The 15,024-nt window shown below is 39.2% G+C and overlaps 1 protein-coding gene across 3 annotated transcripts in view; it reads left to right on the forward strand.

Moving 5' to 3' along the window:
- Positions 1–447: 447 nt before the first annotated feature.
- VPS13C (vacuolar protein sorting 13 homolog C) overlaps positions 448–15,024 on the forward strand; it is a 73,905-nt gene continuing 59,328 nt past the window's right edge. Inside the window, exons 1-14 of one of the 3 annotated variants that reach the window (XM_088172407.1) lie at positions 448–585; positions 1,877–1,920; positions 2,660–2,702; positions 3,465–3,560; positions 4,296–4,397; positions 6,736–6,798; positions 8,407–8,472; positions 10,185–10,294; positions 11,132–11,191; positions 11,759–11,818; positions 12,568–12,648; positions 13,282–13,339; positions 13,624–13,751; positions 14,617–14,723. In XM_088172407.1, the coding sequence (XP_088028533.1) occupies positions 486–585; positions 1,877–1,920; positions 2,660–2,702; positions 3,465–3,560; positions 4,296–4,397; positions 6,736–6,798; positions 8,407–8,472; positions 10,185–10,294; positions 11,132–11,191; positions 11,759–11,818; positions 12,568–12,648; positions 13,282–13,339; positions 13,624–13,751; positions 14,617–14,723 (1,118 nt within the window). In that variant the 5' untranslated portion in view covers positions 448–485. The remainder of the gene's footprint in view (positions 586–1,876; positions 1,921–2,659; positions 2,703–3,464; positions 3,561–4,295; positions 4,398–6,735; positions 6,799–8,406; positions 8,473–10,184; positions 10,295–11,131; positions 11,192–11,758; positions 11,819–12,567; positions 12,649–13,281; positions 13,340–13,623; positions 13,752–14,616; positions 14,724–15,024) is intronic. The other 2 variants (XM_088172406.1, XM_014879188.2) reach the window with 2 other exon arrangements.

The raw sequence follows: 15,024 nt of genomic DNA on the forward strand, positions 1-15,024 counted from the left end.
AGCCCGCACGGCTCTCCGGGGCTGCTGAGGAGCCGTGGCGCGATGCCGGTGCCGGGATGGTGCCGGTGCCGGGATGGTGCCGGTGCCAATCGGTGCCCGCAGCTGCTCCTCCCTCAAGCGGTCTCTTCGCCCAGCCAAGCGCTGCAGTGACGGTCCGGCGCCGCATGGGGGCGCCATGTGCGCCCGCATCGGCCGCGCCCCGCCCCGCCGCGCTCCGCGCGCTCGTTCGGCCCCGCGGCTCCGAGCACGGGCGGCAAGCCCGGGGCTCCCCCGCTTCGGCGCCGGGTCTGTCCGCGCCCGGCACTGCCGCCCCTCCGCCGCTGCGAGCCCCACCTCCGCACCCCGGCAGGCACTGGGCTGCGCCCCGCCCCGTCAGCTGACTGCTGGCGGCGCTCCCGCGCTGGGTTGCGCCGCGCTCGCCGCCCCCTCCCCTGCGCTCCGCTCCCCTCCCTGCCGGGGGCCGCGGCTCGGGGGCCGCCTACGCCATGGTGCTGGAATCAGTGGTGGCGGATCTGCTGAACCGCTTCCTGGGCGACTATGTGGAGAACCTGAACAAGTCTCAGCTCAAGCTGGGCATATGGGGGGGTAAGGCGCCCCTTCCCTCTGCCGCTCCGTGTCCGCCGGAGCCAGCGGGCACAGGGAGCGGGTGTCGCTGGCCGCGGTTACCCTGTGAGGGGTTCGCGGGCCGCCGACCCCTCCGAGGGGCGGGCGCTGGGTTTGCAGCCCCCCGGGAGCAGGTGGTGCGGTTCGGGGCCGCGGCCCTCGGTGAGGGATGGACGGAGTGTGGCCGCACACGTCCCGCTCCCCTGGAACACCCTGGCGTTGTGTGCCCGTGGGTCCCGTGGTCTGGCGTCTCCTCCCTCGCGTCCGTCTGTGGAGCGGGGCCATGGGCGCACCGTGCCGGCCTCGCTGCGCTTCGGGGGAGGAAACCGCCGACATCGATAAAGCCCTGGTTTTACTTCTGCCCCTTCTCTCGGGTGCTGGATGGAGGAAGCACGATGGGGCTGTTGTGTCTGTGGGCGGGCTCATGGCGCAGTGCCCCGGCTGGCCAGAGCGCTGGGTGCCGGTGCAGCTGATGGGGTGCTTGGGGAGCTGTGTATGTCAATTACCATTGTAAACAATACGTGTTCAACAGCCGGGATAGCGCAGGAACATGGATGAAATGTACTCGTTGTCTATATCAGGACGTTTGTGTTCGGTACTCTGTAGTCATGCAGCAAAACAAGTACTGCCTAGGGAAGCTGGCTGGTTTAGGTGCCTTCCGTAGGTAGCTCATCCCCTTATTTTTGCTCTTGCCGTGCTTGTATGTATTTTAAAATTTATGCAATATTAATACCTATACTTCAAACGGAAAATAACTAAGAGGTATATTATATGGGCTTTCCTCGGGTGTAATTCTGTACCGGTGTTTCATTTAGAAATCCTATTATGTTGTCTGCGTCAGGAAAAGTTAATGTGTTTGTGAAAATACGTATGTGTTTTTTTGGCTCTGTGATTCATGATTTTTCTTTCATGTGAAATCATGAAAAACAAGATACCATTTTCCAAGTCTGCCTTATGTTGATAGAACTGCAGTTGTCATTCACACTAAGTGAATAATAAGAAAGACTTCCTATTATTGTGGATGTATTTAATAGAGTAGAAGCATGTAGACATCTAATTTGGTGATGATTTTATCATCTCTTCCAACTGAAATTTTGTCTATAACTCATGTTTAGTGGGTCTTAGAAATTACACATTCATTGTGCTATTCTGTAACTGGAATAAGGTTTTCAGGTTTTATTCAGAAGTACTTGGGAAGATTGTGGTTGTGTTCATTTTTCTAGCAAAGTAATAATTGAAGTAATTTTTTTCTGTATTTCTCTCTTCTAAACAGGTGATGTGGCACTTGACAATTTACAGATAAAGGAGAATGCATTAGTAAGCAACCTAATAACTTCAAATTGGTTTTATGGGTCTGAAGACTGAGAATTAGGATAAAATATTGCTCACTGTAGTCTCACAAAAGGGTACACTGTGTTCATTTTTACTGATTATTGGAAGTAAGTTCTTAGTTAACTGCTTCTAATTTTGCTCATTTTACTGGGGCAGAGAAAGAAAAGCTGTGGTTGAAAAACAAGAAGTAACTTGCATTTAGTTCCCAAATTTATTGCTACAAATATCTTCATATCCAGTAGATATGAAAGGAAGTGCTGCTTTGTACATGCCTTTCCTTCTTATGGGGAAGATTCAGATTTCAGCAGTTCTGATGCAGAAAAATGTAAAGTCATGTGTGTGACTGACCAAGCTGAGAGTCAGCCAAGACCAAGTCAAAAATTTAAAATAAGGAATGGTTCTGACAGCTTTACAATTGCAATGTGTTAGATTTCCATGCAGAAGTAATTAAAGGAAGGTCAATATTGAACATCACTTTTAGACAAGTAGCCTACACTTTCTTGAAAAAGAAGGGATCAAAGGAATAGGATATGGTCCAATTCTTCTCTTTTTCCCTCTAGTTTGCCTGTCTACTGCTGTCTTGTTTTTCTTCTAAGGTTTTCCACTAGAAAATAGGTAGCTTTTAATTTCTGTCTGTAAATACAGTACTTTGCAAATATAATTTTAATTTTTTTTTTATTTTTACTATTTCTTCTGTTTAACACTTTATTTTTGTCATTTACAGAGTGAATTGGATGTACCCTTTAAAATAAAAGTTGGTCAGATAGGTAAGTTTTGGTTCCAGTATGACTATGGCAATGGAAATTTTAATATAGACTGTAGAGTTAATCTTGCCCCTGAATTTCTTTATCAAGCTTTTTTAAGTGTAATTATACTCACTGCTGGAACTGGCATAGAAATTCAACGTGGCTGCCATCGATGTTACCTGGCAAACCCTGTTTGTGTAACTTTTCAGGTTGGTATGAAAAGCACATCTGAGAGGTTCTTCCTGGAGGCATGAATGATCAAGGGAGCTGTTTAGTGTAGATGGAATATATGTTCTTCTTTAAAGGACTGATTAAGACTATGAAGAATTTAAGTTAATTTCCTGAAACTGACAAATATGCCAAAGGTTTAGGAACTCTTAGATTTTTTTCTTTTTTTTGTCAATTCCTTTCCCTGGTTTCCAGCTTTGTTTTTTCATGTGAAATACTTGTAGGAGGTATGTGTTGTATTTTTTCTTCTACTTCCTGGGAAAATCATATTCATCCCAGTGAATTGAACTTCAGTAATGATCTCAGGTTTTGATTTGAAGCATTCTGATTCAGACTGTGACGTTTTGCTTAAAACTATGGCTTATGTTTCCTCTGTATGTATTTTATCACTTCAAGGGAATTAAAAAATGTTCATGCCCATATGGTTTCTCCTAACCTTCTAAGGTGTTTAGGGCATCAGGATACAGGACTAGTGCTCATAAATACCAGAGGTTTTCTTTGGATTAAGCACAGTGGAGATGTTTGTTTTGATATAACTGTATCTGCTTTCTTTAGATAAACTTACTCTGAAGATTCCTTGGAAGAATCTCTATGGGGAGGCAGTTGTTGCAACTCTAGAAGGCTTGTATCTTCTGATAGTTCCTGGAGCAAGTATGTAAACTTCTTGGCAACAGTTAAATAATGGAAGAAAAAAAAAACCTAAGGATAACCATGTAAATGAGTCTATAATAGCATAGTAGTTAATGTAAGACACCTTTTTTACATTCTACTCCCTCAGGGAAATTTCTAGACACATGCTGGCCAGTCAGTAAAAGGGTGGGAAAAAACACCTGTTGCTTTTATGGAGTTCCTTCGTTGTATCCTTTCCAAGTTGAATTCAACAGCCAAGTTTCCTCTAAAATGTGTTTATTCTGACTCCAGCTTTGTGGCATGGTTTAGATCTTTATCTGTTTATCTGCTTCTAAATGATAACAGTCAAAGATAATAACTCCATTAGTACTGTTTGTAGGGAGAGGGAAGAGGGGCATAGAACTCAATTAGTTTTCTCTGAAATCAGAACCTCTAATATGAAGAGAAAACTTGCAAGTTCCTAGAGCATGAAATATATGTATAGAAGAACTTAAAAATATGTCTTATATTGCACAGACCACTCTTAGAAGTCTGAATTTCCACAGAAAAATTTTGTGAAATAATGCATAATTGTGTAAAAACAGCAGTTTTGGAGGCTGACTGCTGTGTTCAGCAATGAGAAGAGAATAGCCTTTCTCTCAAATAACGTTTTGCATCATGTTTTGCAATATCATGTTGTATATGGCGTGCATTGCTTGATAATACATTTATATAACTTGAGATTTAGCATTAATGCTCTCCTAACTTGGCTTACAGGTGTTAAATATGATGCAGAGAAGGAAGAAAAATACTTGCAGGATAGTAAACAAAAGGAACTGGCAAGAATTGAGGAAGCCTTGCAGAAAGCAGCAGAAAAAGGTACTGAGTTAATAATGCAAATCTCCATTGGAATTTGAAGACTTAGGCTGTGCTGTGAAAGAAAAGTCCTGATGTCTAATTGACTTAATAAATTTTGTTTTTTCAAGGGTCTAGCTAATCTTACTACAGTGCTTTGAAAAACTTTTTTACTCTGAAACTTGAAAGAAATGTTATTTGTTTGTTTACCATTCATTCATCTAGTCAGCTTTCGTGGGAAATGGGAATTTATTCATCTGGTATGGTTCTTTGTTTGTTTGTTTGTTTTTTGGTGCTCTGGGGGAACAGGACCTTACAGAACAATAGAAAATACATTGTATAAGGGTCATGTTATCTTGCTCTAGTTCCCTGATAATAGACTTTAACTGTGTGTTTTAGAGGTGCATGTGTTAGATTGCTCTTTGCTCAAAGGAACCTTTAAGGGGAATGGTAAGACTTGTAAACTTTTACTGCAATGATAATACTTTTGTTTCAGTTTCTGCCGTGCTTTTATGGTGTACTGAGTTTGGACTGGTTTGGGAAATGAGACACTTGTGAGCAGGAAATAATTCATGACACAATAGAACAACTGAGCATGAACATAAGAAGCTTAAACTTTTGCTCTAGGTCATAAAAAGTGTTAAGCTCTCAATTAAGTTGTATTAACTTGTTTTGTGGTGGTGATTTTTTTTTTTCCTGTTTGCTCGTATTGTCATAACCAATATCTTTAATAAAGTTATGGTATCAGTTAGGCTTGTTTGTACAGAAATCAAGTTCAGAAGTAATGACAGGTAACATGTGTTGGAGGAAAAAGTTATTGAAGTTTTTGTCTGAATTCAGATCTATTTGTTGGCTTGTGTAATGGTTCTTAAGGTGCATTTCTATGATACTTGTAATGCTGCAACTCATGGAAAAGGTACTGAGAAAGAGATGATGCTTTCAACACATGGAAAAAAGATGGTTTGGCTCTAATCCCTTTGCTCATTTAGTTCTCCAGTTACAGGAGAGTCTGTGGTTTTTTTCCTGCTCTGCTAGTTTGAGATGTACATGTGCAGTTTCCTTCAAACAGCAATCTGACAATCTGGCTGCAATGAAGAAAGGAGCTTTGCTTTATTTCTTGTCTTTAATATGCCAGAAAATATACGAGGCCTAAGACAACTTCAGTGAATGAATTTTGCAGCCATTACTTGATACTGGGTGAAGGAATGTTGGTAGAGGTTTAACCTCAGTTATGTAGCACTTGGATCCTGTACAGCAGCAGTGTTTCAGTGATGCTCTTGGCACCAGTAGCAATAGGATGAAAGGACAGTGTAATAAGATGAACTAAACCTAATGGGTACTTCTTGAGGAATTCCAATTTTGGACCTTCACGTATTTAAGAGTGAGTCTGTGCACCTCTGGCAGTTTTCTTTTTCAATCAAAACTTACTTAATGCTTTTGAAAACAATTATCATAGAAATATGATACCTTAGAAGCTCAACTGGTTATATAAAGAAGAACAATTAGATTTAGTCATGTTATGTAGTTTTAAACTTTAAGCCCTGAGTAGGAAAAGCAAGAGGAACATTAAAATTGGATTATTTCCTGCTCTAACTTGAGAAGTTCTGTTATCCTGTGATTATATTTCAGTGGTAGCCATTTGTGTTTATGGTGCTGTACTAAAATACTGTACTCAAGAGGACTTGTCTAAGTCCTGTATGAGCAGATCCTTTGCTTTTGCTAGAGACAGAAATCTTGGAACCCATGTTGCTCTACTAAACTATAAAATTCTAAGAAATTCGGCACTCTCTAGGCTTTTAAGAGCACACAATAGCTGCTAAAAATCTAGGAAATATCTTGAATAGAAAGTTGTAAGAGTTAATGAATTCTCAGCTGTATTTTCTTTTCTTACTAATACTTGATTTATATTAATGTGTTTAGAATCTTGATTTAGTCCTTTGATTTAAGAGAATAAATAAACCTGGAGATGTTTTCTTTTGATGTGCTTTTCAAATACTGAGCAGAACGGTCGTGGCACTGTTGGTAAGGTCATGTGAGGGGGAAGTGGAAACTGCTGACACAAGCTGATGAAACCACTTTCTTTTTTCTGTGCTGTTACAATCTGTCTCTATCAAACCTCACATATGGAGACCAGAGGCTGCAGGTCTTTTGCTGGTTAAAAGAAAAAATGTAAATTGCATGATTTTCCTATGTAGGTAATCACTGAAACTTGATATTCTGAAGTGACTTGGGCTGTCAGAAACTGTAATGGAAATACTGCTGTGTCATAGAAATTTGGTGAAGTTAATATTAACTTAGGAGTTGATTTCCTTCTTTTAAACCAAATGCATTTTTTTGGTTATTTGCTGCCATGTGGACCAAGGCACACATTCACAAGATGCCTTGTATGGGTTGGAGAGTCTGGTTTACAAGGACACCAAGCCTGGTGGGTATGCATGGTTAGTTATATTTTATGCATGCGTGGTGAGCAGGCCGTTTAGATTTTTTAAAACTCCCCCTCTCCAAAGCACCCAAATGTAGAAGTCAGAAAACAAGACTCTGTAAACACCCACATATTGGTGGTTGTAGAAATAGAGTTTTAATGAATGTGGATTCAAGTGGAATCTTGCAATAACTTAGTCCTCTTTTAATTGAGTGGCTGTTTCAGAAGATTAGGAGACCACTTGGTTTCTATCAATCATGTTGAGCTCAAGAATGTTATAAAATGCTGATGATATTGTACTATAATTTTACAACCATCTTTAGCTATTTGGAGAGTAATTCCCCTTACTTAACATGTCTGGGTTTAAGATAATGGAAGTTCAGGCTGCCTTGAAACCAAGGACAGACAAAATTAATTATAGCAGATTGAAGGCATTAGCATGCTTTCCTCTGCTTCTCTTTATTTGCATTGCTCTCGAGTTAGGCAAGGAAACAGCTTACCTTGAAATTCAGAGGAGCTATTTTTATGTTGTACGTGCTTTATTGTTAACTTCCAAACCTGATTTTCAGAAATTAACACTTGGCCAAAGTTTCTTGCTTGAGCTGTTATTTGAGCACAGGTTTAAAGTGAGCTTGAAAACATACATTTAGTTTCTCCATAGTAATGGATGTGGGTGAAGAAGAGGAATATCCTGTTTCCTTATTTTTGTCATACATGGGAGTGAAAGCCTGACCTACAAATTCAATAGTAAGTGAAGGAAACTGTCCTTTTCAAGTTACCTTGATAAAGGATTACTTGTACTGTTAAAAGGAACTATCCAAAATAAAATGTTTCTATTTGTCTAGTTTTTCCTTTTTATTATTTATATAGTGACTACTCTATTACCTTACCTGTAAGACAGGTTGAAATCTTGTCAGGCAATTTCCCTCCTTTGTTTGAACAAGCCTGCAAATGATATCAAGTTGTTCCCCACAGTTAGGTTAGGTACACTGTTTTACTTGCTTCCTTCATGCTTTAGTGGGATACACCCTTCTCATGATCCAACCCCATAAAGATAAGCACAGGCAGCACATTGCTGAGTTATTTTTGCTTGAGTGGCTAGAAGGGGGGAAAGAAACAATGCAACTCACCAAACTGGTTTTCTTCAGCATTGTGGGAAAGTGCGAGCATCATTTAATTAATGAAATGGTTGTGATGGTGTGGGTTGTAATATGTGTGTAAATAATGGGATTCAATTCCATGTAAAACTTTTAGAATCATCATTTTTGTATGTCTTTTTTGTGGGTACTGGATTCGTTCTTTCAGAATGCTTTCATACCATACTGTTGATCATCATGAGAATCCTATTGAAAAGTGCTCTTTGGGTTTCCACATACATCTGTATCCTGGGTTCAAAGTTATGTCTTCTGCACTTACATCTTGTGCTATGAGAAGTAGCTGATTGCTTGCTTAACACATCTGCAATTCTTGAAGTTTTTAGTGACACCTTCTAAGCCATTATGCTTTAGGACAAGCTAAACCTTCTTCCATATTTTCTTATGCTTTCTTACATTTCTGCTTTACTAACTTGAATTTTATCCTTTTTCCAAAAAATTGCTTGCATTGCAAAAGGACGTAAGCGTAAAAAGTACAAAAAGCATTTTAAGAGACCATTTAGAGGTCGTGATCACTCAAAAGGTGGGTAACAGTTATGGCTTTTAACTTTAAGGCTTCTTTTTGCTTTCTGTTTGGATTAGTTTTTCATAGCCTTGGCTGTCCATCCAATGAGACCATTTTCCTCCTGTTTAAAAGAGAGGATATTAATTGGAGATGGCTCTTCTTGCTGTTTTCTGTTCTCTGGATCCAGTGAGACTGAAGAGAGTCCTTGTTTCTCTTGGATAGTTGTGCCTGTTCCTTCAACTTGAGCTATTTGTAGCATTTACAACAGAACTGTAAACTAGTGGCACTTCACTGTGACTATTGAAAAAACTGCATATGCAAGTTATATTTGTCTGATTTTTGTCAGATTCCACTAACAGGTAAAGAAAACCTGAAACTGATGCTATAGCAGTAAACAGTCTTTTTCATCACCTTTTAACTCTGTTCTAAATAACTGATTTAGTGCTGTGACATATTTCAACAGGAATGAAATGGATGTTGTTCCCCAAAAGGATAATCATTGTCTATAAACACCAAACTGTGCAGGTTTTCAGCATTAACATGTGTCTAAGAATGGGTTGCCATGTCCCATGTGGTTGTATTATGTGTTTGGTCTTGGAGGAAGCTGCAACTCTACACAGACTTGCAGTTGGAGGGAAAACCTTGTGGGGACCCAAGATAAGCTTTGCAAGGGGTCACACAAATTGCTGCTGGTAGCTGCATCTGGCTGCAAAAATGTTATTGGGTTCCTTGCACTTAAAAGTCTTGAAGTTTTGATAAGGACTTCTGCCTTTTATTTTTTTTTTTAATCAGTTAATAGGAGGAAATGTATGTTGCAGGTAAAAGTGATAAAATGTTTGTTTCTTCTGAGTTGCTGACTAACTGTTTTCAATTGAAATCAAATGCTCTCTTGACTGTGTTATATCATGTTCAATAGTGAAGTCTTCGTTTTTAAGCAGATTTCCTGAACATCTGAAAGCTTTTAAAGAAAATTTCTCATTCTTTTAGCAAGATGTACAAAGTTAGATACCCGTGATGTTCACCATGCATTATATTGTAAAAAGTTAGAAACAGTTCAAGTAAGCAAAGTCAAAACCTGTAGTCCTTAATTTTCAACTTGAGCCATCTGTAGCATTTCCAACAAAAATGTATAAGCTTGGTAGGCTGATCAGTGGCATTTGCTGGAATGGTTGTGCCACGTTGTAGGGAGGGTACTGAACTCAGCAGTGTAGCCTGTAAAGAAGACAAGCAGCTCACTCATCCACACTTGAGGTAAAATGCTGAAACACAGCCTGACATGGCAGTGTCATATCACTGTAGTGAAATAATGAGGGATTGTAATTACTACTCCTTGCCATTGCATGTATTATTCAAGGGTATTTTGTGCTAAATTATTCTGTCTTACACATTTGCTTCTTGAATCTGAGAGATTTTTAAGGGAGAATCTTTGACCTTGGAAGGAGTAGGGAGGAGTATATTAATCCAGAACTTGCTGTGGGCTAAACTGTTTTGACTGAAATTTAGACATGTGTTTTCTTGTGGTTAAGTTGTGCACAGGCAGCTAATATCACATCTTCAGAATATGGATGTGCAGAAAAGGAAAAAAATACCAATATGTAATCTAAATAAGTGAAATCTGAAATGTTAATTTAGAGGAAATATTAAATTACATTGCTGTAGTTGTTGGTGCAATGAAATTCAAGATGCAATTATTACACTAAATACTGACTTTAAAAAAATTCTTGTTCTAGCCAAACCAAAGGAGGAGAAGAAGGATACTTTCTTAGAAAAGCTTGCAACTCAAGTTATAAAAAATGTGCAAGTCAAGATCACAGGCATTCATGTAAAATATGAAGATGATGTAAGTAACTGGGACATACTGTCTTCATTTTAAATTGGACTTCAATGCAGTTGTGATTCTCTAGTCCATAGAGAAACTGTATTTGCCACCTTGAAAATGGTGCTGTGGTTTCTTCTGCACCTCTTCGAATAACTTGCTCCAGACATGACTGAATGAAATATGGATATATGAAACAGATGTTCCATTTCCCCTTGTCCAGTGCTGCCTTGCTCACTAAATGTGAGCAGTGTCTGGTCTCACACATGGCTGTGTGCAGTGGATGGAGAGAGTTTCTCAGTGTCCTGGGGAGAGTCCAGAATGGCAGAAACTGATGGGTTTACAGATGGGTCTGCAGGCAAACTGTTGAAAACACTTAAATGATAAACAAGAGAGTTTGTTTGTTTGAACCAAACTGGTATTTCTAGTTTTACCTTCCTTTAGGAAAACAAGTAAGCAGATTGTTATGAGCAAGTGAATTTAAAAGAAAAGCACTGGGTAATAGTCTATTTCTCAAGACTTTCTTTGGGACTGTTGTCAGAGACACTGAAGTTAGAGAGGTCATAGAAGTGCATATCATAAAATGATATAGCTGACTGAGATGTGGTACTCAATTTTTTTTTTTTCCTGCATGATGATGTTAGAATACAAAAGAAAATTTTCAGTTTGCATTGAAGTCCTAAGTCTTTGCACTACAACCATGTTAGTTTTGGTTTTTCTTAGTGGGTTCCAGTAATATTTCAGTTAGATTAACTAAGCAAAGGAAGTTGCTCAGAACAGTTCAGGATTTCAGTCAACTTTAAAGGATACATGTGTCTGCAGCAAGAGAAATAAATATGTGTAATTTTTCTGTTTTTGTAGATCACAGACCCACAGTGTCCGATTTCCTTGGGAATGACGTTGGGCGAGCTTAGTTTACTGGTAAGGTGTGTGTGTGAATCCATGTTCTTGTGTGTTCAGTTTGCTTGTCTTTGGAGTAACAGAAAGAATAAGGAACATAGGGAGAAGACACAGTGACAGTGTGCATACAGCTGGAAGTGAAGACAGGTTTTTTTTCATGCAAACAGTACTGGCAGTTTGAGCAAGCAGAAGGGAAGAGGGTCGAGGAACATTACACTTTCTGAGACTTGGTGATTTGTTCTAATGATCTGAGTGACCTTTGAAACCAGGCAGGTTATATAGCCAGGCAAAATAAATCAGGGCAAACATTGCATCATATTGATCAAGAGTTTGGTATTTTTCCAGGCCTTTTAAAAAATGAGGAGAGAAAACTTCAGCCTCTCTTTGCCTTAGCTGTTAAGCATTTTATGGGTAGGATGAGGAGTTGGCTATCAAAGTATGAATGTAAATGGACAGATTTTTGTATGTTATCTTGATGTGTGTGTATGCAGAGAAACTGGATGCATTTGGTGCTTGGAAGCATAGGATAAATCTGCAAATGTGTTAGCTAAGATGCACAAAATTGCTTTTATCGCTTTGAACTTTTAGACAACAAACGAGAAATGGACACCTTGTATTCTGAATGAAGCTGCAAAAATAATATACAAGGTAATGTGTTTTGGGTTTTTTTTTCCTACACACGTGAAGAAAGCAACTAATCTTTGAGACTAGTAAACCTGGGGCTCTAAATTAAGCTGGAAAAGTAGTTTGCCTTTTGAATTTTCCTATTTTTCTTTATTTTTGATGTATAAGTGCAGGTAGAGCACAAATAATTGTTTTAATGTAAGGCATAAACTTAAACAAACTTTCTTTAAACAATTTCTCTTAAATGTGAATGCTGATCCCCTTGTTCAATGCACTGTACCACAAGCCTATGTGGAAACTGTGATTTCGAAGAAGTTGTCAAATTACCATTTCTTAATCTAATTTGTATTCTTAGTGTAAATTGCATTCTGGGAGGTAAGCAGAATTTTTGTTCTCCCTGCCCACCTCCTGAAGCAGCCCCAGAGCCTGTGCAGAAAGGAGTATGCAGAGATCTAAGGAATTATAGGAACAATATAAGAAGGGTTTAATAGTCCTGGCTTCTTTATTAGGCCAAGTACCAGTTTTCTGCACCCTTGTCCCTGTAATCCAGGGTCACATTTAACAGATGTGCATGAACATGTGCTTTAAGAACTTGCAATTCAATTATCATTTCAAAATACTATTGTCAGATTAAATATATCTCAATGCTAATGGTTCATTTGCTGTCTAGTCTGCTTTCATATGTTTTCTATTTTCACAAATGGAAAGCTAAGTTTGTAGGATGGGTTGAATACAGAGTATGCAGTTCATTGCATGTTTTCTTTCCTGTGCAGCTTTTGTGCCTGAACAGCCTCAGTGCTTACTGGAACATACACAGCAAAATGTATTATCATGGCTCCCGTGAACAAATCCTGGTAATGTAGAAAAAATGCATTCTTTACAATATTCTCTGGCTCTTGTAGTATTCAAAACTACACCACACTGATTTCTACCCACTCCTCACACTTATGGTCACTGTTTTCAGGGTCATATGTTAATCCCTTGTACTATTGTTAATAATATTTTGTGAACCTCGTTTGTTATCAACCCCTATAGGGTTTAGACATGATATATTTTTAACCTATTGTGTTTATAAAGGTGTTCTGTGTGTCCTTGTACAATACTACTTATTTCCCTTTTCCTTTGGTGCTTATCTTTTATGGATACGTTTATTTTTGTTTTATTTTGCCCATAACAAGATAAGTACTTAACCCAGTGAGCTTGGTTCTAACATCAAAAATGGATTCAAAACTGTGAAGTGCTTAAAACCAACCAGTTGTCTAAGAACAACCAAGTTTATTTAGCACTGCCTCTCTGTGGATGTTTTCCTCTTTTTTTCTCTGAATCTTAGTCTGAAGTGAAAACATGAATTGATACACAGCTTGAATTGACAGCTGCAAAAGTCTGCAGAGTACACATGAACTTAAGTTGGTCTAATTAAAGTTTTGAGAACTCTAAACAAGTAATGCTCTTCAGCAATTGTTGGACAGCATCATATCCCTTTACAGGATCAGCTGAAAAGAGGAATTCCCTGTGATGGAAACCAGCCTGAAGACTACCAGTACAGTAAGTAAGCTAGCAATGAGTGAATCTAAACTGTTCTGAGCATTTTACTGTCCAAAAGCCTAATCTGATCCTGCAGGCATGGCCATAATATCTGCATTTTAGAAGAACCATAATGTAATAGAACATATGAGGGCTTATATGCTTTTTGACTATTGCAAAGCTATCTTAACTGTTGTTGGTCAGAATTGCATCCTGATTCTGTGGGGCTTGAACATGCACGTTATTTATTGACATGGTTGTTATATTTAAGTAAAAAAATCCATCTTAGTTTTTTTATCTTCAAGTTTTCAGACCAGTGTCAGCCTCTGCAAGACTCTATATCAACCCACATGCAGAAGCAGAACTGAAAACTCCTAAGATTGATTGTAATGTAGAAGTACAGAGAATTGTCATTGAATTCACTAAGCCACAGGCAAGTTGGTTTGGTATTTATCACCCATTTCAGTTTGTGATGAACTGTATGTTTTTTCACTGGCAAACATTCTTCTTAGGGATTTGTGTGCTTATACATCTATAGAATTTCTAAACTGTGTAGCAGTACCTGTGGGGAAACTCTAGGATATTTTCTCCTCTGTGTAACAATTACTTCCTGGTGATTCTTGTACTCTGACACTCTTATCTGTGGACCCTGTGGGAGCCACCTGATCTGTATTCATCCCTTCCAGCAGCATTCTTCACACTTAGAGAATAGTAAGATAATGGCTACTCATGATGGCAAACTACAATCCAGTGTTACAACTGCAGAGATGCCAAAGTACAAGCAAGGGTGGGAATGAATGGAGTGTGCTGGCTTTGGCAACAAAGCCTGCTGAAGTATCAAGGAACTGATTTAGGTTGCTCCTCAGCAATTTTGTGTTCTCATTTATTCAGAGACAACCTTGCAGTTAGTTGGTTAAAGAGCTTTCTAGCTCTTACATATGTCGAAGCATATATATATTGAGTTCAGAGCTGTACCAGTAAAATTTACTAAGATAAAGGCAGCTCTAAAATGAGGGAAACTGCATTGACAAACAAATGTAGCTGATTTGAGAAAGCCTGAGAGTTTGTGCTGGCCAGACTGGTAAAACTACAGATGGTTGTTCTTGGAGGGAAGCAGGGGTTAACAGTGGTGTCCTTTGAGAAGAATGGGTGCAGTTGGTCCACTTTCAGGTACTAATGAAAATGCATAGACATAAATTTCTGTGTAGTTTGAGGAATACTGAAGGCCATGGTATACATGCAGTTTGAGCACTGCCTGCAAACAGAACCTGCTGAGAAACTTGTTTTCCTGTGTTTAGTACCTCAGCATGATAGACCTGTTGGAGTCCATAGATTACATGGTTCGCAATGCACCGTACAGAAGATTTAGGCCAAATGTATCTCTCCATAAAAATGCCAGGGAATGGTAAGCTGTGTATATTCATACCTTCTTTGGGAGATGCTGGAGTCTTCTACAGTCTCTTCATTCTTCGTGGTTAAAAGTAGTTTAAAAATTAGATCACATGCTGATATATTTTCACAGAGCTTTGCTTAGCCCTTAGATTCAAGTGATAAAAGTTCCAGTTGATGAAAATCTCACTTGCTAAGCTGAAGTCCCCAAAATTTGAACAAAATTCCAATGCTGTCACCAGAGGTTAAAATGTAATTTTAGAAAGGCTAAAGAAAAAACTTGGGAAATGTTCTACAAGGGAAACATGAATGTCAGC

This window comes from Sturnus vulgaris, chromosome 13 (genome assembly GCF_052056855.1).
Source record: "Sturnus vulgaris isolate bStuVul1 chromosome 13, bStuVul1.hap1, whole genome shotgun sequence".
NCBI classification, from domain to species: Eukaryota; Metazoa; Chordata; class Aves; order Passeriformes; family Sturnidae; genus Sturnus; species Sturnus vulgaris.